This window comes from Sorghum bicolor, chromosome 6 (genome assembly GCF_000003195.3).
Source record: "Sorghum bicolor cultivar BTx623 chromosome 6, Sorghum_bicolor_NCBIv3, whole genome shotgun sequence".
In the NCBI taxonomy this organism is placed as follows: Eukaryota; Viridiplantae; Streptophyta; class Magnoliopsida; order Poales; family Poaceae; genus Sorghum; species Sorghum bicolor.
In genome coordinates, this window is record NC_012875.2 from 53,825,851 (window position 1) to 53,849,183 (window position 23,333).

A 23,333-nucleotide genomic window follows, 5' to 3' on the forward strand; every position below is an offset into this window, starting at 1 on the left:
AAGGATCCGACGGATGCGACTTGCGAGCCGGCTGGGGATTCCTGGTGATCGTCAGACTGCATTCTGGTCCTACTACACAGTTGGCCCATCTGCCAGTTGCTATGGTAGGCGTAGACGACGCGTGGGAGGAGACACGGGAGAGGGGCCTGCACTGCACCTCATAAATGCAGGGAGGGTGGCCCGGCTAGTAGCCGAGGCGTGCGCGGGGCTGGCGCCTGGCGGTGAGAGCCTGGGACCGGGAGCGCGAAAGGGTAGGCGGGGGTGCTGAGGCTACAGTGACGGGACTGGGCCGCTCCGGTGACATGCCATGGGCCATGGTGCCGTGGAGGCGCGTGCGTCGTGGAGTACAGGACGGCATTGGCATGGGCGCGCGGCGCCTGGCTGGAGGTTCTGACCTTGTTTATTCCAACGGTCTCAGTACTAACCTACGTGTAATTTTTATATTTATTAATTTCTATAGATATTATACATAAAAAATATATTCTCAATACATAATTTTTACGGAATAACTTTTTATCTAATCATATTCTTTCTCTGTTCTTAACTAATCATATCATTTCATATTGTGAATCTCGTGTAGATAGTTTTTAACTTAGACCCAATTTCTATAATTCTTTCTTTCTTTCTTCAATAACTACTTTGGCCTTGTTTAGTTCATCCTGAAAACCAAAAAGTTTTCAAGATTCCCCGTCACATCGAATCTTGTGGCACATGCATGAAACATTAAATATATACGAAAATAAAATCTAATTACACAGTTTAGCTGTAAATCACGAGATGAATCTTTTGATCCTAGTTAGTCCATGATTGGATAATATTTGTCACAAACAAACGAAAGTGCTACAGTACCGAAAACTTTCACTTTTCAGAACTAAACAAGGCCTTTCTCATATTAGCAAAATACTTAGGTGGCACTATAATTAGTGTGTATGTATAGAAACTACTATAATTTCTGTATTAGGAGTGTTCTTAGGCCTTATTTAGTTCATCCCAAAATTCATGTCACATCAAATCTTGCGGCATATGTATGGATTATGGAGCATTAAATATAAATAAAAAATAACTAATTGCACTGTTTGCCTATAGTTTGCGAGATGAATCTTTTGAGCCTAGTTAGTTCATAGTTGGACAATAATTGCCAAATACAAACGGTGCTACAGTGTCAAAATCCGAATTTTGTTATCTAAACCAGGCCTTAGTTCACGAAAATTTTTTGGTTCAGCTCCCGTAGCACTTTTGTTTATATTTGACAACTATTATCTAACTATATACTAATCAGGGCCTTGTTTAGTTGGTGAAGGAAAAAATTTTACGACACTGTAGCACTTTCGTTTGTTTGTGGTAATTATTGTTCAACCATGGACTAACTAGGCTCAAAAGATTCGTCTCGTAAATTTCGACCAAACTGTGCAGTTAGTTTTTAATTTTGTCTATATTTCATACTCCATACATGTGTCTAAAGATTCGATGTGAAAGGGAATCTTAAAAAATTTTGAGTTTTGTGGTGGAAGTAAACAAAGCTTAGGCTAAAAAAAATTGTCCCTCAAATTACAGACAAACTGTGCAAATTAGTTATTTTTTATTTATATTTAATGCTTCATACATGTATTCAAAGATTCAATGTGATGGGGATCTTGAGAAAAATTTTAGGAACTAAATAAGGCCTTATAAACTTTAGTCCCTGTCACATCTAATGTTTGCACATATGCATAAAGTAATAAATACAAACAATTTATAAAACTAAAAACATAGCTCAAGAATAATTTGAGAGACGATTTAGTCCATGATTGAACACTAATTATTATAGTTACAAGTATGCTACAATATCTAATAAACTTTAGTTTCTCCAACCAAACACCTAGGACGGAGTAAGAGGGTATTTGAGACTGTTCCACAAATTATGTTATATAAACTTCACAGTGGAGCAGCTCCACAAAAATCTAGAGTTCATGGAGAGTGCTCACAACTCCACACTTTTTCTTCGAACAAATTTTATGGAGCTAAAACCATTTGACTAAAAAACATGAAGCGAAGCTAAAAAAATATGGAGTCGAGCAGTCTTAAACACCCTCTAAATATAACTTCATGTTCAAATAACAGAATAAAAATATCTTTTGATACAAACAAATATCTAAACATATAGGAGTAACATCATATTCTAACTAATTATTTTTTCAACGACTACAGATATCTGAATGTAACGGTAGATTCACAACATAAGATTATAACAACCAGCGTATTTCAATTAATTATATTTCTTGTGTTGAAAACACTTAATCCATGTCTTCAACTTAATGCATGCGTTTGCATTTTCCTCGAGTGTCTGCTGCTGTAATTCAATTCAAATCAAATGTCAAACATAACTAACATCAAAGCAAAACATTTTATACCACATATCTCCTTTTGTTTTAATAAGATAACAATGTGCACTCTTTAATAAATAAAACCCTATTTGAGTTCAACTAATCTGGAACAGCATCACCCAAGTGGCAAGATTACTAAGGATGGCAGCAGTGGAAAAACATCAGATCTAAAATCCTCTTACCCGACGCAATATTTTTAATCGTGGGCCCAAACGAAAACTCGGCCAATCGTTCACCCCTCCTCATTCTCTCGCGCCTTGTGTGTTTGGATGCTATTGGATTTATGTTAATCTATAGATATTAAGATGAAATTTAGTTCAAATTCTATTCTAATCTACCTCCTCAATACACCAAGGCCTTAACGAAGCATCATGAGGTGTGTCTCGGAGCTACTAGGATAGTAGTGTACTGTGTGAATTTCAGATCAGGACGCAGCAAAATTTAGGTCCAACGGTGACGTGTTTGATCCCCCACCCACACATATTTGCAGGTTTGGGGGGCCGAAACAGATTGGGTGCGAGGCGAATTTTGGATTTCACCAGCTGATTTTTTAAACTAAAGTACTTCATCAAGGTGTAAGGATTTTCTATAAGATTCTAGGAAATAAGGTTTTATAGAGGAACATAATTTTGAAAAAAAGGCTTGTTCGTTTGACTAAAAAGCCATGGCTGAAAGTACTACTCTCTCTGTACTTGAAAACTTCAACTTCTATAGTTGTCCTAAGTCAAACTTTTAAAATTTTGATCGAATTTATAGAAAAAACACTAAAATTTATAGTACCAAATTAATACATTAGATTTAGCATAGAATATATTTTCATAATTTACTCATTTTCTGTCATAGGTATTGATGTTATTTTTTATAAAGTTGGTCAAATTTTAAAAAGTTTGACTAGCACGGATTCTAGGAGTTCAAACTTTCAGAGACAAAGGGAATATTCACTAATTTATTATGAGAGAAAAATTATTGAATAACTGATACATTTGGTAAATAAACTCAAACGAACAGACTCTTAACAAAACTTGTACCAGATCAATCCTAGTCCTAGTTTATGGTCTACTATACATTTCCTTTATATAATCTTTACAATAGGAGGAAATCCTACGTAATTTGCTGAAGGATATTTCTATGGAGATGAAATTAGTTCATAAGGCATAATATGACATAGTACAGTCTTCTATATTGTATTTTGACATTCATTTTTTTATAATATATTTATAATTGTAACCTTATAATTATTGGAGAATACACTTGAATACTTGTATCATAATAGTTAAAAATTACTAGTTAAATATTATAAAGTTTGGCTGTGATATCCGCAAAATATCTTATATAAACTGGATGGGATCGGAGGGAGCAATTTCTTTGTCGTCATCGCACTAGCACCAATATGTACGGAGTAAAAGGTAACAGAGGAGGAGGAAGCAATAGTCAAGATTGCAAGAACAAGGCCTTGTTTAGACCTTGTTTAGTTCCGAAATTTTTTTCCGGATTCTGCTACCGTACACTTTCGTTTTTATTTGATAAATATTATCCAATCATGAACTAACTAAGATTAAAAGATTCGTCTCGCGATTTACAGACAAACTGTGTAATTAGTTTTTGTTTTCGTCTATATTTAATGCTTCATGCATATGCCGCAAGATTTGATGTGACGAAGAATCTTGAAAACTTTTTGGTTTTCAGGGTGAACTAAACAAGGCCTTAGTTCACCCCGAAATTTAAAAAGTTTTCAAGATTCCCCGTCAGATCGAACCTTGCGGCACATACATTAAGCATTAAATATAAACGAAAACAAAAACTAATTACACAGTTTGTCTGTAAATCACGAGACGAATCTTTTGATTCTAGTTAGTTCATGATTGGGCAATATTTATCAAACAAAAATAAAAAAGCTACAGTAGCGAAATCCGAAATTTTTTCGAACTAAACAAGGCCCAAGGCAACAAACAGTGCAGTACAGCGAGCGCAGCGCTGCTTCTTTCGGTGAACAGTCCATTTTTTGCCCCTCATTTTCTTGGGACTTGTTTAGTTTCCACCAAAATTCAAAAAGTTTTTAAGATCGTTCGTCACATCGAACCGTGCGTGTAACGTCCCGCCTCCACGAGGCCAGGCCCGCTTACATCTGGCAGCTTTGCACCCGGGAAGTACTTCCCGGTCGGTCACCCATCCCTAAATTACTCTAGGCCAAGCACGCTTAACTTTAGAGTTCTTTGGAGATAGGCTCCCGGAAAAGAAGTTGCAACTTGTTGGTATGAGTCTCCTATTAATCCTATTAAGCCCTGGGCCGGGTGTTACATCCTCACCCCCTTAAGAGATCGACGTCCACGTCGATCAACCCCAAGCCAGGAACGTCCTCTCTTAGCCACGTCCGTGCATCCAGTGCCAACGCATGTGCCATGCTGTGTGACCACTCTCGGTCCACACCAGCCATGCACACCATGCCTGCGCAACTGCGACACACGCGCCCGTGAAACCGCGAGAGTCGGCTTTGATACCAGCTGTGGCAGAACCTCCCGAATTAAGTGGCCCACATGCACCCATCATTGTCCCAAAGACTTCCGATCGGCGTGCATGAGTTCCAAATGACTCAAGAAGTCTGTCGGGTGTCCTCGGGAAACCCGAATCATCCACGTTACATTCTTTCCAGGAATTCCCTCATCAAGCATCACAGTATTACAACATTTCATAGATATGAGAAATCAGAGTAAAAGCGGAAAGGTTACATAACATAGATTGTAACTTAAGTTCAACGGTTACAAACTATAAGTATTTAGTACATAAAAGGTTCGGAACTTATTATTACATAAACCATAGGTCACACAACAAGTTTTACTTGCCCAAGGTCACACATTAGATTCCTCGTCATCACTCTCCTCCACGAGAGTAAAGTAACAACGACCATCAAAAGGATTATCACAAGGTTCACCTGCAACAGGGGTTAATAAACCCTGAGTACAAAAGTACTCAACAAGACTTAACCGACTATAAAAGAGATGAAGACTCAAGTATGCAGGCTACAGGGATTCAAGGTAAAGCTTTCAGTAAGATCAAGTATTTCTTTTGCATAAAAGCTTACTAAGAGTAAACCTACTTTTAGGTTTTAACTCAAGATCATCATTTATGACTAACCAAAACTATTATCAAACTTGCATGAGCATACCACATCTTTCTTATACCAAAGATTCACTTATTACTACGATGATGGTACGAGGATTGAGGCTCCATATCCGAGGAAACACGGCGATTCGAATCGATTAAACCCAGCTGGGGATTCAGTACCACACGACATATGTAGAACTTAATCTTGCATATGTCAACCTTTTCTATAGATCCTCCCATACAAGAACGGGTCCAGCGTCACCCGAGAGTACAATACACCACCATCCTACAGCCAATCTAGATGTTTCCCGGTCATCTCAGATCCGTAAGGTGGGTACACGCTACTCTCGCCATCTTTCCACTCCCAGTACGCGGTTAGCCGTTCTCAAGTATCGGAATAGCTATAGGTAAGGCTTACCACCGCATGTGGGCTGTACTCAAAGGTCTCAATCACAACAGGCCAACAACGGTACGGTCCTTAATCGACACAGTTGGAGACACTACTTTAAGACTCCATTCTTAAAGCAAGTCCACCGACCGGTCTCAAATTGAAACATTATTGACCATAAAAGTATTCCACAACAACCCTTCAAACTTTCTCATTTGAAAACCTATCTAATAAGCAAGGCTAAGCATACTAAGTATTTTCATAAAACAAGTATCAAGGTTAATATTGAAATCATCAAGGTAGATAATGCAGCAAATAGGATTCACTCCACTCCTATTCACCTAATGCATCATATTAACTCAAGTGATATAAATAACTTTATGAAAATACAAGGATAGGGTTTAATGTCCGGGGCTTGCCTTGACCGGAAGGGAAGTTCGGCAACTCAGCAAAACCCGAAGAATCCACAAACTCGGAAGCAACCCACTGAGGATCAGATTCTTCCGGAGCGTATTCTATACGTAAAAGTGCATGTGCATGATTATGATATACTCATGGCATGATAAAGACAGGTTACATGTTCTTGGATGACAACAACAAACATGATTATTTCGAGTACAATTTACCTTCATGGTAAAGAAACAAATTAAGCTAACTATCAAAGCATAGATTACTACTAAACAAACTTTATCATTTTTTTTATTAAGCAATATTGGTATCTATTAAACAACAAAGATCATTTATATAAAATAAATCATAACCAGGGAGCATATCATGCTAAGTGACCACTGGTTGTCAATCAATCCAAAATACCACTCAAATCCTAAAAGGATTAAATATTTCTATTTCTTTTATACTTATTTTAAATAGCTTTATTAAGAAACAGAGCATACTTTATCAAAAAGAGTTGAAATTATTCCTGAAGCTAGATAACAGTAACACAAGTTCACATATTAATTTTCATGATTTTTGTATATACCCATAATTTATTAAAAATCATAGAAGGTTTATCTATTAATAAACAGAGGCAATTTATATATATATGAAAGTTACCAGAAAATAAGACCTAACATTTTTCTTATGCTCTATCCATTTTATGGAAGCTATACAAAAATTTTCACAATTTTTGGATCAGCAGATAATTTATTATACAAAATCAAACATATACATCATAAATTGCATAAAAGAAAAAGAAAACAACACTGCACAGTGGACGGACCGGAAGCTGGGCCGCAGGCCGGCCCATTCCAACTCGGCCCGCATCCACGCTGCGCGCGCCCGCGCCCTCTCTCTCTCACACAGCCGCTGACGGGGTAGCCCCACCCGTCAGCTTCGTCTCCCACAGGCACGGCGGCTCGGCCGCGACTCCGGCGACCGATAGCGAGGCCCTTGGCCCCTGCGCGCGCGCCTCGTCTCCGCCTCAACCTTGCGAACCGATTGCTACGACCTGCTAACGCTCTACTGCCTCCTCTCCAGCCCAACTGCATCACTGGCGGACGGCCGCCATGGCCGACTGCCGGCCGGCCACTTGGGCCCGGTAGAGAGCAAACGAAAGGTGTAGAGAGGTTCGAGGAGGTTTAGGGAACACGATGCTCACGTCACCACGGCGGGAGAAGCAATAGAGATGCTTGGCGACGGTGGCCGTGCGGTCGGGCGGGTGCTCTGGCTCCGGCGACGTTATTCCGGTGAACCTGCTCGTGCCCAAGGAAAAGTAGCAAGCGCATGAGCACCAGAGTGACAAGGAGAGATAGGAACACCAGCTAGAATAGCGTGAAACCTTCGAGAACGACCTGGCCACGGAGGGAGCGCACGGCGGCGGTCTTGGTCGGAGGTGGAGAAGAACAGGAGGGTTTCGGCGCTTGAGTGGGTTATGGAGTGAACTTGGGAGTGCGCTGGGTTCGCAAAGAAGTGGCGAACATCGTGGACAGCTCAATTTGGTGCGAGGAGGATCAAGCACGGCCAATTTCAAGGAGAAAGGTGTCGGGTGCCTTCGGTCGTGGACGGTGAGGTTGAGCAGCGTCGTCCACGTTGGTGTTCAAAGGGAGGAAGGAGCGAGGCTATGGCGTCCACGTTGCCTGACGGCTCTGGCAGCCAAGCAGCTGCGTGCTTGCACGCATGCAGGCGGTGCTGCATGGGCGGTGGCCGCGCTGGACAGGGCGCCGAGATGCACACCGAACCACTGTAGACGTCCATATCCTCCCCATTCTGTCCTTTAGCAAAAACGGCCAAAGTTTGAACTAAAGCCAAAATTTCACCAAAACAAAAGTGGTGCAAAATTTTGTGAGCTACAAAACATCTTTTGGTGACCAGAGCTAATTCTGAGTGGAAATTAGCTAAATTGGCCAAACAGTTTTGAAATTCAAACTCAATTCAAGGAAAAAATCAAATTTTTGAATTGGGGCAAATCAGATTTTCCAAAATTACTTTTGATTTTACATAACAACTTGAAAAACTCCCAACATGAAAGTTGTTCAACTTTTTGAGCCCTACAACTTTCATGTTGACCATTTTTCAAAATTTCAAATAGATTTTGAATTGGAGATACAAATTGGAAAAGGGGACACTTTCCGGAAATCTGTATTTTCAAAATTACTTTGGATTTTGTACTGAAACTTCAAAAACTCAAAACACCAAAGTTGTATATCTTAACAAGTTCTACAACTTTGCTTTTGAACACAACTTCAAATTTTGCTTGGTTTTTGAATTGCACAAAAGGGGGCAATTTCAGGGTTTTAAAACTAGGGTTCCCCCCCCTAAGCTTCTCGGAAAACTATCACCCATGGTTTTTAAACTCCAAAACAAGCATCCGTACATAAAATAAATACACTTTAAATTCCTAAACACATTCATCCAAATTAAACTTATTTTAAGTTACTGCATCAGGGTTTACTTAACAAATTTACGATGCAATGCTCATGATGACATGTCAGGTTTTAGCCTGCTTAACACCAGAGTGTTACAGTGTGGCACATGTATGAAGCACTAAATATAGATGAAAACAAAAACTAGTTACACAGTTTATCTGTAAATTATGAGGTAAATCATTTTTTTTGCGGATGAGGTAAATCTTTTGAGCCTAGTTAATTTATGACTAGATAATATTTGTTAAATAAAAACGAAAATATTAAAGTATCGAAATTCGAAATCTTTTCGGAACACGAGGCCTCGATTGTTTGTCCGGTCTCCGGTTAGGCATAATGCGCCCACGTACGTACTCGCGCAGAGCCAGCACAACAGCCCATTTCGCCAGTTTCCGACTGCTCGCAAAGCGACGCAGGGGTGCTGCTGCCTTGGCACTTTGACAGGAACTGCGCGCTCCCTCCTGCTCTTTTCACAGAGGTCGCTCTCACAGTTCCGGCCCTTTACGCTCACATCAGCTCGCCGACGACGAGACCTTTCACCCCTCCTGTCAACGAGAAAGCGGGCCGGCCAGACACCTGTTACGAGCGATGCGGTCCCGTTCGCCACTGCGGAGACTGGACCGGAGAGCAATCCAAATCCCGGAGCTCTTCAGAAGTGCGGCCTCGTTTAGGCCTTGTTTACTTCACCCGAAAACCAAAAACTTTTCAAGATTCTTCGTCACATCAAATCTTGAAGCACATGCATGAAGTATTAGATATAGACAAAAATAAAAACTAATTGTACAATTTATCTGTAAATCACGAGATGAATCTTTTAAACCTAGTTAGTCTATGATTGAATAATATTTGTCAAGTAAAAAAACAAAAATGCTTTCGGAACTAAACAAGGCCTGCGTTGATTTTCCAAGCTTGAAGAAAACCTGTCTGCGAGACTGCGACCGACCAGCAACTCGCTGATCCAGTGTGTACACGGACGCACTGTGGTGTGCTGCCAGCGCGTCTGAGGGTGCGATGTGGTAGTTCAGCACGACAGGAACATATGCTTCGTAGCAAGGGTTTACCCACAAACTTCCAAAAAAAAAACCCCATTATTGGTGAGCTTGACGAACCGTGGGAAAGGGTAGGGCTAGAAATTCTGCATGCAGAGGAAGAAAATCCAAGCAACACATGGACGGCGAAAAGCTTTGTTTGGACTGAGATCCTCAGGCCTTGTTTAGTTGGTAAAAATTTGGTTTTTTAGCTACTGTAGCACTTTCATTTTTATTTAACAAACATTGTCCAATCATGGAGTAACTAGGCTCAAAAGATTCATCTCACAAATTTCAGGTAAACTGTGTAATTAGTTTTTATTTTTATCTTTATTTAATGTTCCGACCAAAAATTCGATGTGACGGAGAATCTTGAAAATTTTTGGGAACTAAACAAGGCATAACAGTTTGCCGGTTTGATACTTTATTATATTATAGACGTCGTTTATGTGCACATGTCTCTACAGGGCTGCTGGGCTTCCAGAAGGAGGGAAACAATAATGACATGTAAGATCAACGATGAGCCCTTGGACTGATCGAGACAAATGGAGCCCAGGGTGGTGTAGGTACCCCGGCCATCCTGCTGCAGGCGGCAGACCATCAAGGCACGGGAGTTTCATTTGGGGGGCGCACGCCGCGCCTACGATGAACTCCATCGGGCCTTCCTCTCCACCGCCGTCAGCTAGTACTCAGGAGCGCCGCGGCTGCGTGGCCGCGTGGCTATTGGATCCGGCCAGCGACGTGCGGAAGAACGGGCTACTACTACTACTACTACTAGGTCGGCTCGGTTCGCCGGCTAGCGACGCGCGGCCGATCGGTACGGTAGGCTGCGGTGGCCGCGCTCGCGCTAGCTGATGCGTTTTCCGCCAGACGCCAGTGGGGCTTGGAATGATCGGAGAGCGCACTGCCGCCTCTCGCCAGAGGCGGTGCTAGTAGAAGGCCCAGGCCCAACTCTGCTTAGATTTCGATGGGCGGTCAATACTGCCCCAGTAATGTACCCGTTTTGTAGCCCAGCATTCAGATTCCAAACCAACGACACGGCCTTCTCCCAGGAGCCCAGTTCCAAGGGCTTCGCCACTCCCTCTTCCTCTTCCTGCGTGACGTCTCGACTGCCTCCTCCCTCTCCCTCGCCCCCAAATCAAGGAGCGGCGGCGCAGACGACGACAACCACGCCGGCCGCAGGGCAGCCGGGAGCGCGGCAGCGGCCGTGCGGGCGCTGCATTGAGGGGCCACGAGCCGCGGCGTCAAGAAGGCAGCAGACTCTCCAGTGGTTCCCCGCCTCTGGGCCGTGGCCACCTCACCGGCTCATCCTGCAGGCCCACGGAGCACGGCGAGTACTTGTTTTCGCGGCCGACGGCCTAATCACCTCCCCCTTCGCCGCCGCCATGCTGCGCCTCCGAAATCGCCTCCTCTCTCTGCTCCGCGCCGCCTCCCCGTTTCCCACCCCCGCGCGTGCCGCCTCCTCTGCACTAAGGTTGTTGAAAACGGACGGAAACCAACGGAAATGACTCTATCGTTTTTATTTTTATATTTTTAGATGAAAACGGAAGCGGAAGCCGGACAACCGAGAGCGAAAACGGTAGCGGGATAAACGGTAATACGAAAACGGGTAAATACGATCGAAAAATAGATGGAAACGAGCGGTAAGCGAAAATTTAAACCGGAACATGTAAGCCGCATATGATAGCGCAAATACAGAGACCAAAATGCAATACCAAATATCAAATATGCACTGACTAGCGACCACATTAATACAATACCATATATCCATAGTCCATAGATCACAATTCACACAAATATAAATTATACATATATTGCATAAGAACATATTCATAGTCTATATATCACAATTCACACAAATATAAATTATCCATACACCGCATAAGACAAGAGATATTTTGAGCCATATTGGGCTTAGGATTATGTTGGACTAGTTTCCCATTTTTATGAAAAACGGGATAGAAAACGGGATATCCCGGTAAAAAACGGGATTCCGCAAATACGGACGGACAAACGCTCTACCGTTTTCGATCCCGCTCCCGTTTTATCCCGTCCCGTTTCCGGTCCCGTTTCCGTTTATCCCGCAAAAACGAAAACGGACGGGAAAATACGGTATACGGTAGCGGACGAAACGGGATTTATCCCGTCCGTTTTCAACTTTACTCTCCACCTCCACGGCCACCGTCCCCGCACCCTTCTCTCTCGAGGACTACCTCGTCGCTGCCTGCGGCCTCGCACCAGCCCAAGCCCGTGAGGTGTCCAAGAAGGTGTCCCGCGAGTTATCCTCCAATGGATCCAGGAGATCACTGGATGAGCTCTCCTGCTCCCGCCTTCACTCCGCCTCCAACCCTGATGCCACGGGCGGACCTACGTTATGGTCACTGGGTGCGACCGCACCCACGACAATATACGAGATCCTTGGTAGTATACGCACCCCCCCAGCTGAAATTGCTGCACCCACAGCCCAACCTAAAAAAGCCCATGGCTGTTTCATCATTGCAAAATGGCAGCCCACACAGCCCAGCAGCTCGTGTACACAATCTGATATGCAGGCAGCCGCCGGCCGCGTAGACGCTCCCTCGACTCATCGACTGCCGCGGCGTCCCTTCTCTGTAGTTTGCACTTCCGTCTTCTCATCTTCTCTGATCTGAATCTCCATTGACGCGAGCATCCAGCCATCTAACGAAGTGACGATCGTGGTTGCCGCTAACCGTCGCAAGCAGGCAAGCAGCCGTCTGCAGTCAGCAGATTGCAATTTGCATCTCGCAAGCAGAAGCAAGCAAGCAGCAGTACGTATCTCTTCTTTTCATGTCCATCTTTCAGTAAACATCTTCAAGTGATTTTAATTTGTTAATTCCTGTCTTTTTCTTTTGGATGCTAGGAAAATCATGGATAGATTTTTGAAAAGAAAAGTACCAGATATTAATTTTGAAGAAGAGATCAAATATGATCCAGGCTTAAGGAAGGAAATTGATTCGTACCATCCAAATCATAGAGAGACTGTGAGAAGGAAATATTTGGAGAATGGACCATGCCAACCTCGCACGTGCATTTTTCCCTCTACACAGATTGGGGAAAAAGACAATCCAAGAAGGTTTCAACCAGAATGGTTTGATGAATTTGGAGGTTGGCTTGAATATAGTGAATCAAAAGATAGAGGATATTGTTTCTGTTGTTTCTTGTTCAGAGAAAAGAAGGATGCAGGATATAAAGCATTTGTTGTTGATGGTTGGAATGGTTTCCACAGGAAAGAGAGGCTAAAGACTCATGTTGGTGATGTTGGTGGAGCACATTATAATGCTATGAAGAAGTGTGATGCTTTGTTACAAAGAAATCAGCACATAGATGTTGTTTTGCATAGGCAAAGTGAAGCAGCAAAGAGGGCTTATTTTACTAGATTGAATGGATCCATTGATACTGCTAGGCTTCTATTGAAGCAAGGCTTGCCTTTCCGTGGTCATGATGAGTCAAAGGAGTCTTTGAATAAAGGGAATTTCTTAGAGGTTTATGACTGCTTAGCTGATCATGATCCAGATTTGAAAAAAGCAGTGGGTCTTGCAGGTAATAGTTGTATGGTTGCTCATAAAATTCAAACAGACATTGTTGAGTCTTTTGCAAATGAAATTCTACATTCTATTCTTGAAGAACTTGGTGATGATGTGTTTTGCTTGCTAGTTGATGAGTCAAGGGATGTTTCTTGTAAAGAACAAATGGCTGTGGTTTTGAGGTATGTTGACAAATGTGGAATTGTGAAAGAGAGGTTTGTTGGTCTTGTGCATGTGACTGAAACTTCTTCTTCCTGTCTCAAGTCAGCTATTGATTGTCTATTTGCAAAGTTTAAGCTTAGCTTAAAGAAAGTTAGAGGGCAAGGATATGATGGTGCTAGCAACATGCGAGGTGAGTTCAATGGGCTACAATCATTAATTTTGAGAGAAAGTAGGTCAGCATACTATGTCTATTGTTTTGCTCACCAACTTCAATTAGTTATTGTGGCTGTTGTGAGAAAACATAAGGGTATTAGCAATTTCTTAACCATGATTCATAGTCTACTAAATGTGGTGGGTGGATCAGCCAAGAGAAGGGACATGATCAGGGATATCAATCATGAAAAAGTGACAAAGGCCTTAGGTTGTGGGCAGCTAGAAACTGGGAGAGGGTTGAATCAAGAGCAATGTCTTCAAAGACCTGGAGATACTCGTTGGAGTTCCCATTATAAAACTTTTAAAAGTCTTGTTGAACTATTTTCTACAGTTGTTGAAGTGCTACAGTTTGTGGAAAAGGATGACAAAGATTGGAAAAATAGAGACCAAGCATCAAATCTTCTAATCTACTTCCAATCTTTTGACTTTGTCTTTTACCTGCATCTCCTATTGACCACATTAACCATCACAGACACTTTGTCACAAGCATTGCAACGCAAGGATCAAGACATTGTGAATGCTATGAAGTGTTTGCAAGCAACTAAATTGCAGTTGTGTAACCTTAGAAGAGATGGTTGGAGCAAATTATTAGATGAAGTCAATGATTTTTGTGAGATGCATGATATTACAAGGTTAGAAATGGAAGATGCATATATTGATCCCAAAAGGTCTAGGAAGGCATCTGGAATTACAAACAAGCATCACTATGAAGTGGATTGTTTTAATGAGATTATAGATTGGCTAGTTCAAGAGCTTAATAGCCGATTTAGTGAGACAACCTCTCAGTTGCTTGTTTGTTCAGCTGCTTTCAATCCAAGAGATTCATTTTATGATTTTGATGTGGAGAGTTTGGTAAACTTAGCAAAATTATATCCTGATGATTTTAGCTCTATGGAATTGAGATATCTTAGGGAACATCTTGGCCTCTACATTGCTGATGTGAGAGAAGACAACCGATTCTCCAACCTAAATACTATCAGTGAGCTTTCACAAAGAATGGTGTCGACAAAAAAAATATTTTTTATCCATTAGTTTATCGGCTTTTGAAACTTGTGCTTGTATTGCCAATTGCTACCGCAACAGTGGAGAGAATATTTTCGGGGATGAAGATTGTGAAAACAATTCTTAGTAATCGCATGGGTGATGCACACTTGAGTAATAGACTTATTTGCTATGTGGAGAGAGAAGAATTAAAGAAAGTTACAAATGATGCTGTGGTTCATCGCTTCATGAACATGGAAGGAAAAGGGCGTAGATTTGATCTATAAGAGGTAATTCACCTATTTTCATTTTTCAAAGATACATTATATATTAACTTTTTGCTTACAATGAATTATTTGTTTCCTTTTCAGTGACTAGAACCATTTGATTGAGCACGGATTGTATTTTGGCAACACCAACAATCTATTATTGTTATTATTGTGGGATTCGCTTAGTATATTTTGATAAATGGTAAGCACAAATATTTTATTACCGCTACTTTATTGTTGATGTGCATCAATATTGCTTGTTTTAAACTACGTGTGAAAAATTATGGCTATGTTAACATAAAGTTGCATTATTGTTCTGTCGTTAGACAGTAAGCCGCACCCCCTCCATAATTCTCTAGGTCCGCCACCGGCTGATGCTATCCTCGCGCTGCTCACCGGCGCCGGCCTCTCGCGCGACGACATCGCCGCCGTCGTCTCCGCGGACCCGCTGCTCCTCCGCGCTTCCGCGAGTACCATCGCCCCCCGCCTTCTCGCACTCCGCCACCGCGTTGGTCTGTCTACTCCCCAGATCGTTCGCTTCCTCCTGGTCGCCTCACGCTCTCTCCGCAGGGGCGACGTCGTTCCCAGGCTCGAGTTCTTCATCTCCTTCTACGGCTCGTTTGAGAAGGCCCTGGTGGCCGCAAAGAGGAATGGGAGCCTCCTCAACGCGAGCCTTGAGAGGCTAATTGAGCCTAACATCGCGTTGTTTCGTCAGTGGGGTGTTCGAGATATTGTCCAGCTATGTTCAAACGTTCCGCGGGTGCTTACCTTCAACCTGGAACGCTTGAAGGAGTCTTTGCTACGGGCGGAACAACTTGGGGTGCCTCCCACTTCGGGGCTGTTGGGGCACGCAGTGTCCATCGTTTCCTATATGTCTGAAGAGAAGGTTGCTGCCAAGCTTGAGTTCTTTAAGAGCACTCTTGGTTGTTCTGATTCTGAGGTTTCAATGGCAGTGTCTAAGCTGCCTAGTTTATTAGGAATCTCCGACGAGATTCTTCTGCGCAAGATTAAGTTCCTAGTCAATGAAGCTATGATGGAGCCACGGTACATTGTGGAAAGGCCTGTAGTGCTCTCAATGAGCCTTGAGAAGCGACTAATGCCCCGGCATTATGTCATGAAGATCCTGCAGGAAAAGGGATTGCTGAATAGCAATACGAGCTTTTTGACATTCGCTAAATTAGGAGAGAAGAGTTTCAAATTGAAGTTCATCGATTGTCACAAGGACTCTATTCCTGGCCTTGCTGATGCTTATGCTACAGCTCGTACTGGTATTGTGCCCTCTATAGTCTAATTTTAGCATCTCATTTTGTGTATTATAGGCGTATTGTGGAACTGCAACTCATGCTCATTAGCAGCTGCCCGCTGTGCAGGTGTTCTCGGTTCTGTTTCTGCAAGAGAACCACTAGTGATTTCTGATTGCTCATATATATTTCAAATTTCAAGCTATGAGGTTTTTATGAAGGATTTGGGTTTGCCTTATTCTACAGACTTGGTGCGCATGATTGTTAGTTTCTTCTTCTGCTTAGCTCATAGCCGTAGAACATAGTGTTAAGCTAATTGGAGTATGAGAGTATTACTTTTCCTTTTATCTAACCACTTTTATCAGTATGTTTTGTAGCAAAATATTCAATGCAAACTACATCTTCAGTGCAATAGTGAAAACCCCATTGAAAACATAATTAGAAGTTGTAAAAAAAATGAAACTATGCATCTATTTAATATTGATGAACCTTGGCCAAAGAATAAAATAAAATTGAGAGTTATTTGACTGCCTTAATGCACATGCATGTTAGTTCCTTCTTTTGCTTAGCACATGGCTAAAGATTATCCTCCGTCTTTGGACAAAGTCTTTGTTGTAGAACTTTTTAAGCTAATTGGAATATGAGAGTATTGCTTTTCCTTTTATCTAACCATTTTTATCAGTATGTTTGTTACAACTGATTTTTTACGTTGCTCTCACTAGCTGAATGTGTTTACTTATGTTTGCATTGTATGCAGGGGCGAAGCTACATAGTAATCAGGGGGTGCAAATGCACCCTCCAAAAATTGTAAAAACAGTGATTAGGTCCAAAATTTCACCATGTATGCACCCCCCACGGAAGATGTCTATGCACCCACAAGCTAAGTGCACTCCCTCTAATTTGCTCTAGCTTCGCCACTGATTGTATGAGACTGAACTGTTAGTTTCAGGTAGTGCCTGAAAGCGCTACTAAGAAGAAACTCTCTATGAAGCAATTTGCATTGGTAATTCCAGTGTTGCAAGAACAACAAAATATTCTTGAGTTCTAAACAATATTTTGGATGCCCTGCCATGTACCATAGATGGTTGTCAGTTTGGCCTCTAAAGGAATGAGATACTAATATGAAAACAAATGGCAAGTTGTAACGGAGATGACTTAATATGGGAGTACAGTACTAATTTGTTCTTTCATTCCTGGCATCTTGACTTAGCTGCCTAAGCTTCTCCCTTCGTGTCTGGGCAATGGTGCTGCAACAGATCGGCTTACTGCACGTTGCACCAGGAGCCCAGGACTATTGGTGGTGCGTTGCAGACAACCCGGTCCTGAAGCCGAGGTGTAAAGGCTTCAACACTTCTCTTTGTTTTTTTCACCTAGACAATTTGGAAGCACCACAACCCTTGTGCTCCCTCCGTCCATGAAAGAATCAATTCCTAGGATCCGAACTTTATAGAAAAGAGTAACAACATCTATAATATAAAATACACATTATATAAAAATATATTTTATGATGAATCTAATAATACTAATTTGATACTATAAATCTTAGCATTTTTTTCTAGAAATTTGGTCAAAGTTTAAAAAGTTTGACTTAGGACAACTCTAGAAATTGATTCTTTCAGGGACGGAGGGAGTATTTTTTATGGCTTCTGGCCTTATGTCATTATGGTCCTGCAAGAAATTCAAGATGAGTCCTGCCTATGGTGGATGGCAGGCGCAAGGGTCTGAATGAGTTTGTGCCATATATGTCTAGATGGTCGTGGTTGTTCTCTCTTGTCCCGCATATGTAACAAAAAAGTATCTGGGGGCTGGCGGTCGGCTTGTATTTGATCTGTTCATCTCTCAGTATGAAGCGGAGCTCTCATATTCATTAAATAGCTTTGCTGCCTAAGATTAAGGTAATTGATTTCTCTCGTGTATGCCTCTTCTGTAAATAAGGCCATTAAATCTCAATTTTGTTTTGTTACCATGTTGTTTTGTATTTGTGATGTTAAGACCCTCCGCCCCGCTTTAAATGTGGTATTGAGGATGGAGCATATAATCTATATTCACAGTTGATTGGATGCACCAGGGCACACATACGTCCACACTCAAGGAATCTTTGCTACACTTGTGAAAAGCTAAAACTTCAGTCAATAAGAGACAGAGGGAGTAAGAGTTCCTCGAAATATTTTCTACTCTTGTAGCTTGTGTATTGTTAAGCAGGATGACAGGCCGATCTAACCACTAGTGCCCTCTATTTTTTTTTTCTTTTTGCTGCTTGTGAAACGGCATATGTCTGTGACAATACCATTGTTAATACAGTAGCATTGCTTGGGATCGATAATAACCTTTTATTAGGTAGGTAGTTTGTTTTTGAGCCGCCAATTAGATTACTAGCTACAGTGTTTGAAGCCAAACGGATCCCCCCCCCCCCCCCCCCCTGACGTGCGAGCAGATCATCCCTCATGGCCTCCACGTATCGTGCCAACCACTTGCGCGTGTGCCAAGGAACCGCTGATTCCTGGCCGTCTTCCACCCCCTCACTCACAATCACAGTTCACAGGCACCGCCGCACCGTGACCACCGTCCGTAGCCATGGTCGCTCTTGTCGGGTCCCCTCCCGGCGGCGAGAGCGCCACAGCCGCGCATGAGGCCGGAAGCAAAGCAACACAGTCGCTCACTGATTCGAGGTGCATGACCTAACCCGGATCAGCAAAACTATGACGTCCGTATGCAGGGGACATTCTGGCTGCAGGTTCGTTGGCGGACCGCGACAATGTACCTCGCTAGTAGTTGCGAGGATGATCAGCTAGCGATTGCTGCATCGTTCGTTGTTCTCTCTTCAGTTAGCATGATTGGCCCCGGTTCGGGCGGGCGATTGGCAGTACCAAACCGTGGCAGATGTGTGAAGCACCTGCCTTCGGACTCCTGCGCGTGATGCCGAGATTTAATCGGTCACGGCCTTACGTACGGGCATCGCGGCTACAACGAACAGCGGTTAGAGGATACTACTTGCAGTATAGTAGACAGTAGTAGTCCTAGTAGTACATTATACGAGCACAGGAGCGGAACGAAGGTGACCGTGATGGCTGGCCCATCGATTCGCTCGCAGGCCGCAGGCGTAGCAGCAACGCGACGGGAGCACTGCGTACAGGTGCACTTGCCGTCGCCGTTGGTTTCCGGTCGTCTTGGAGCGAGGAAGCTGTCAGCGTCGTCGTTCGTGTCCCAATGCTAGCTGCCAAAGCCAACGAAGCGGCGGCACCGCACCATTTGGCGACACGAGCATGATGGAATATTTATATGCTAGAGCAGTATTGTGGACCAGTCCACGCATGCTTTCCATGGAACTCGAGGCTGATGTGATCAAATCAAACGCCTCCAGGGCCCCCAGCTTACATTCCCTGGCCAGCCTAAAACTGGGTACACAGTGACTCCAAATACTATGACTAAAAATATTGTTTGTTAATTTCTTATGTGAGAAAAAAAATTCTGCTAAATGACTGATAAATTTGGTAGATAAATTTAAATGAATAAGGCTTGTTTATTTATAAGGCCATGAGTGGGATCCCATTACGAAAAGGCAGGGGATCCCTGCGGAGCCAACTGTGGCAGTGGCACCACTACGCACTGTCCAGCTCGATGCAATCAAAAAACTTGTGGGAAATGCCAGGATGGCACGAGCAAAAGATGATAAGCAAGAGAGCAAAAGGAGCCTTTGAAGACGAAGATGATTGCTCCTACCGTCTTTCGAAAAAAAAAAAAGATAAGGTACAGGCTGGTTCTTGCTTGAGCTAGGGTATACTAGTAGCTAGGAGGAGGAGGAGGAATGACATTGACACGGATGGGCCAAGTTAACAGTCATCAGGTATCATCAACAGTGGATGGGTGTGTGGTTTCGAAAGCTTGGCCGCACCAAAAACCAGGGAAAGAGACGGGCAGCAAAAAATTTGGCTCTGCAGGCACGACAATGGAGTGCTTTTGCAGAAACGCGTGCCATGGTTCGTTGAAATGGCAATGTTGGCCTTGTTCAGTTTAGAAAAAAATTTGGTTTTGGCTACTGTAGCATTTTCGTTTGTTTGTGACAAATATTGTCCAATTATGAACTAACTAGACTCAAAAGATTCATCTCGCGAATTACAGGTAAACTGTGTAATTAGTATTTGTTTTATCTATATTTAATATTTCATGCATGTGTTACGAGATTCGATGTGACGGAAAATTTTGAAATTTTTTGGAAACTAAACAAGGCCTAGCCGACGCGCCCTTTCATGTCACATTTCGCCGTCAACAAGAGCTTTCAACCGTAACGATGTGTGTAGTATATAGCTGTGCCACGGAAGCATCCGAGCAAAAATAGGGCACGCGAAAACTACCCTGCACCGCACATGACATAAGTAGCTGAGCATGGAGTTATTATTTCGAACCTTAAAGCTAGTTTATCCAAGATTACATGCTATGAATAAGATCGAGTACGGCCAAGGAATATTGAAGGCTATAGCATAATCGTGTTGGAGTCTTGGAGAGGGAAAAGGCTATAGCATGATCTGGGCTTCTGGAGATCTGTATGAAGCAATTGACAAGCTTCCGGTTGCTGTTGACCTGTATATGAATTTTCAAGAGTACTTTGCCCTTTGTTTTATACACGGGTAAGGTAAAAATAAAATAGTACGGCACCATCAAACATAGCCGACAGGTCAACCTCTAACCGCGTCATCAGCTCAATTCTAAACTCCTTGAACCTGTACAAAGCTCCTCAGAAAACGTCTCCTCCCCCCCCCCCCCCCCCCCCCCCACACCCAACCAACAACCATGATTGGTAATAATTGGATTAAACAATTCCCAAAAAATAAACCTCCAAAGATTCAAGTTTGACTGAGGAAAGATCAAATCTGAAATTGCGATACTTTGGCAGCTTCATTTCTGAAACTTTGGCTACAGATTCAGTGGCGGTAAAAATCTAGCGACCTAAAACCACACGGTTATTATTAATTTGATTCCATTGGATGCCCCCCTTTTGGGCCCTTGGTTTGAAATATACTAGTAAAGGTGTTTTTTTTTCAAAGAAAAGACCAAACAAGAAACACGTTAAAACCAACTGATTAAAACCCAGTCTCTCCGGTCGTCATCTCCGCGTCCACCCTCCTTCACCTCCACCCCCAACCCCAAGAGCCGAACAAACCCATTTGCACCGACTCCGAGAGGCGACAAGGCAGTCCGGAAGCGCGTCCGGTGTTGCTGCTGGTGCCTGGTGGTCGCCAAGCGATGTCGCACGCCGACGTGGAGGCGGGCGCCCCGGCAGCGAGGGCGGCGCCACCGGCGACGACGGGGATCAAGCCGCCGCCGGGGCGGTACAACACGACCAGCAACGCGCCGTACGTGCAGCCGTCGCCGTTCTACTACGACCACGCGGCGGCGCACGAGCGGCACCACTGGTCGTGGCTGGTGCCGCTGGTGGTGATCGCCAACGTCGCCATGTTCGTGGTGGTCATGTTCTACAACAACTGCCCGCGCGGCGGCGGCGACTGCGTCGGCCGCGGCTTCCTCCGCCGCTTCTCCTTCCAGCCGCTCAAGGAGAACCCGCTCCTCGGCCCGACGGCCGCCACGTAAGAACCACCACCTCACCTCTCGCCGCGCGAATCCATCCGTCCCGTTCCATCCAGCACGATCCATTCATTGGTCTCGCCTCTCTGAGTCTCATGCATCTCGTCTGATACTAATCTCCCAAGTCGTCGTCGTCGTCGTCTCGCCGCAGGCTGCAGAAGTACGGAGCCCTCGACTGGTACAAGGTGGTGCACGGGAACCAGGCGTGGCGGCTGGAGTCCTGCACCTGGCTGCACGCCGGCCTCATCCACCTGCTCGCCAACATGATCAGCCTCATCTTCATCGGCGTCCGCCTGGAGCAGCAGTTTGGATTCTGTAAGCCCCCAACCCAAACACCTGACGCCTCGCTCGCGAGCGAGCGGTTTTCTGACCGGCATTTGTCGCCGTTCGTCCTCCTGCAGGGAGGGTGGGGCTGGTGTACCTCGTCTCCGGCTTCGGCGGGAGCGTGCTCTCCGTCCTCTTCATCAGGAAGGGCGTCTCCGTGGGAGCCTCCGGCGCGCTCTTCGGCCTCCTGGGAGCGATGCTGTCGGAGCTCATCACCAACTGGTCCATCTACACCAACAGAGTAAGCATCTCCCCTGTTTCGGTTTAAGCTCTGGAGCATCGCCTCGCCGCCGTGCTGAATTCTGGTCTTAATCCGCCGAATTCATCTCAGTTTGCAGCCATGTTGAACCTGATCATCATCGCCGCCATCAACCTGGCGCTCGGGATACTCCCGCACGTCGACAACTTCGCGCACATCGGCGGGTTCGCGACGGGCTTCCTGCTCGGCTTCGTGCTGCTGATCCAGCCCCAGTTCGGGTGGCTTGAGCAGCCCTATGGATCCAAGACCAAGTCCAAGTACAAGGCATATCAGATCATTCTCCTGATTGCTGCCCTGGTCTTGCTGGCTGCAGGGTAAGCATCGCATAATTCGTGGTCCTATACACTAAAATTCTCATTTGAAAATGTCGAAATCCAATCGGAGCATGTCAACCTGACATTTGGTTATGCCTTGCCGCAGGCTTGCTGTTGGATTGGTCATGGTGTTTAGAGGAGAGAACGGCAACGATCACTGCGGCTGGTGCCACTACCTCACCTGTGTGCCGACGTCAAGCTGGAAGTGTGACAATTGAGCTGATCGGAGAGATCAGTGACGGGGTAGCATGCTTGCGTCGTACAGAAGAGAGAACATGCGTCCCCACCACGGGAGACAATGTCAAGATAGATACGTGCCCCTCACCTTCGATGACATTGTCAATATATGGCTTTTGATTTTTAAAATCTGCATTGTATAGTAGTTCCCATGTCCCCACTGGTTGCAAATGAGGAGTTGATGGGTAAATTTTCTTGTACGTATATGTTAAAACCTCTGAAAACCACTCTGCCTATGTTCTGTTATATGGGTTTATTCTTTGATTTGTTCCTCTATGTCCTGTCCAATCTTTAATTTGCAACGTTCAGACTAATAATAGATGACATCTGCTTGGTGTTGAACCACTTCACGTTGCTGAATGGGTCAGTTGATTTTTTAATAGGCGCATGAAACAGACACAGTTGGCACAAATCGTAACAGAATCGAAACAATCTCCTTTTTTTTTAAGAATTGAAACAATCTCTT

General features: G+C 43.9%; 3 protein-coding genes across 4 annotated transcripts; all 3 read left to right on the top strand.

The window, feature by feature from the left end:
• Window positions 10,889-17,566, top strand: LOC8060402 (transcription termination factor MTERF2, chloroplastic). Of its 2 annotated transcripts, XM_002446908.2 has the most exons (4): window positions 11,945-12,091; window positions 15,284-15,378; window positions 15,483-16,180; window positions 16,911-17,566. In XM_002446908.2, the coding sequence occupies exons 1-4, from the start codon at window positions 12,032-12,034 to the stop codon at window positions 17,060-17,062; spliced, it is 1,005 nt and encodes a 334-aa protein (XP_002446953.2). In that variant the 5' UTR covers window positions 11,945-12,031; the 3' UTR covers window positions 17,063-17,566. The 2 variants fall into 2 exon arrangements, with proteins under 2 accessions (XP_021318391.1, XP_002446953.2); XM_021462716.1 differs by lacking the exon at window positions 16,911-17,566 and adding an exon at window positions 10,889-11,228 and having other exon boundaries at window positions 11,907-12,091; window positions 15,284-16,228.
• Window positions 12,224-14,222, top strand: LOC110436682. The gene is made up of 4 exons (XM_021464148.1): window positions 12,224-12,309; window positions 12,930-13,294; window positions 13,448-13,639; window positions 14,215-14,222. The coding sequence occupies exons 1-4, from the start codon at window positions 12,224-12,226 to the stop codon at window positions 14,220-14,222; spliced, it is 651 nt and encodes a 216-aa protein (XP_021319823.1).
• On the top strand, window positions 21,245-23,202 carry LOC8060403 (RHOMBOID-like protein 2). Its single transcript, XM_002446909.2, has 5 exons — window positions 21,245-21,735; window positions 21,885-22,048; window positions 22,135-22,298; window positions 22,389-22,630; window positions 22,737-23,202. Exons 1-5 carry the CDS (start codon window positions 21,395-21,397, stop codon window positions 22,846-22,848), a joined length of 1,023 nt encoding a protein of 340 aa, XP_002446954.1. The 5' UTR covers window positions 21,245-21,394; the 3' UTR covers window positions 22,849-23,202.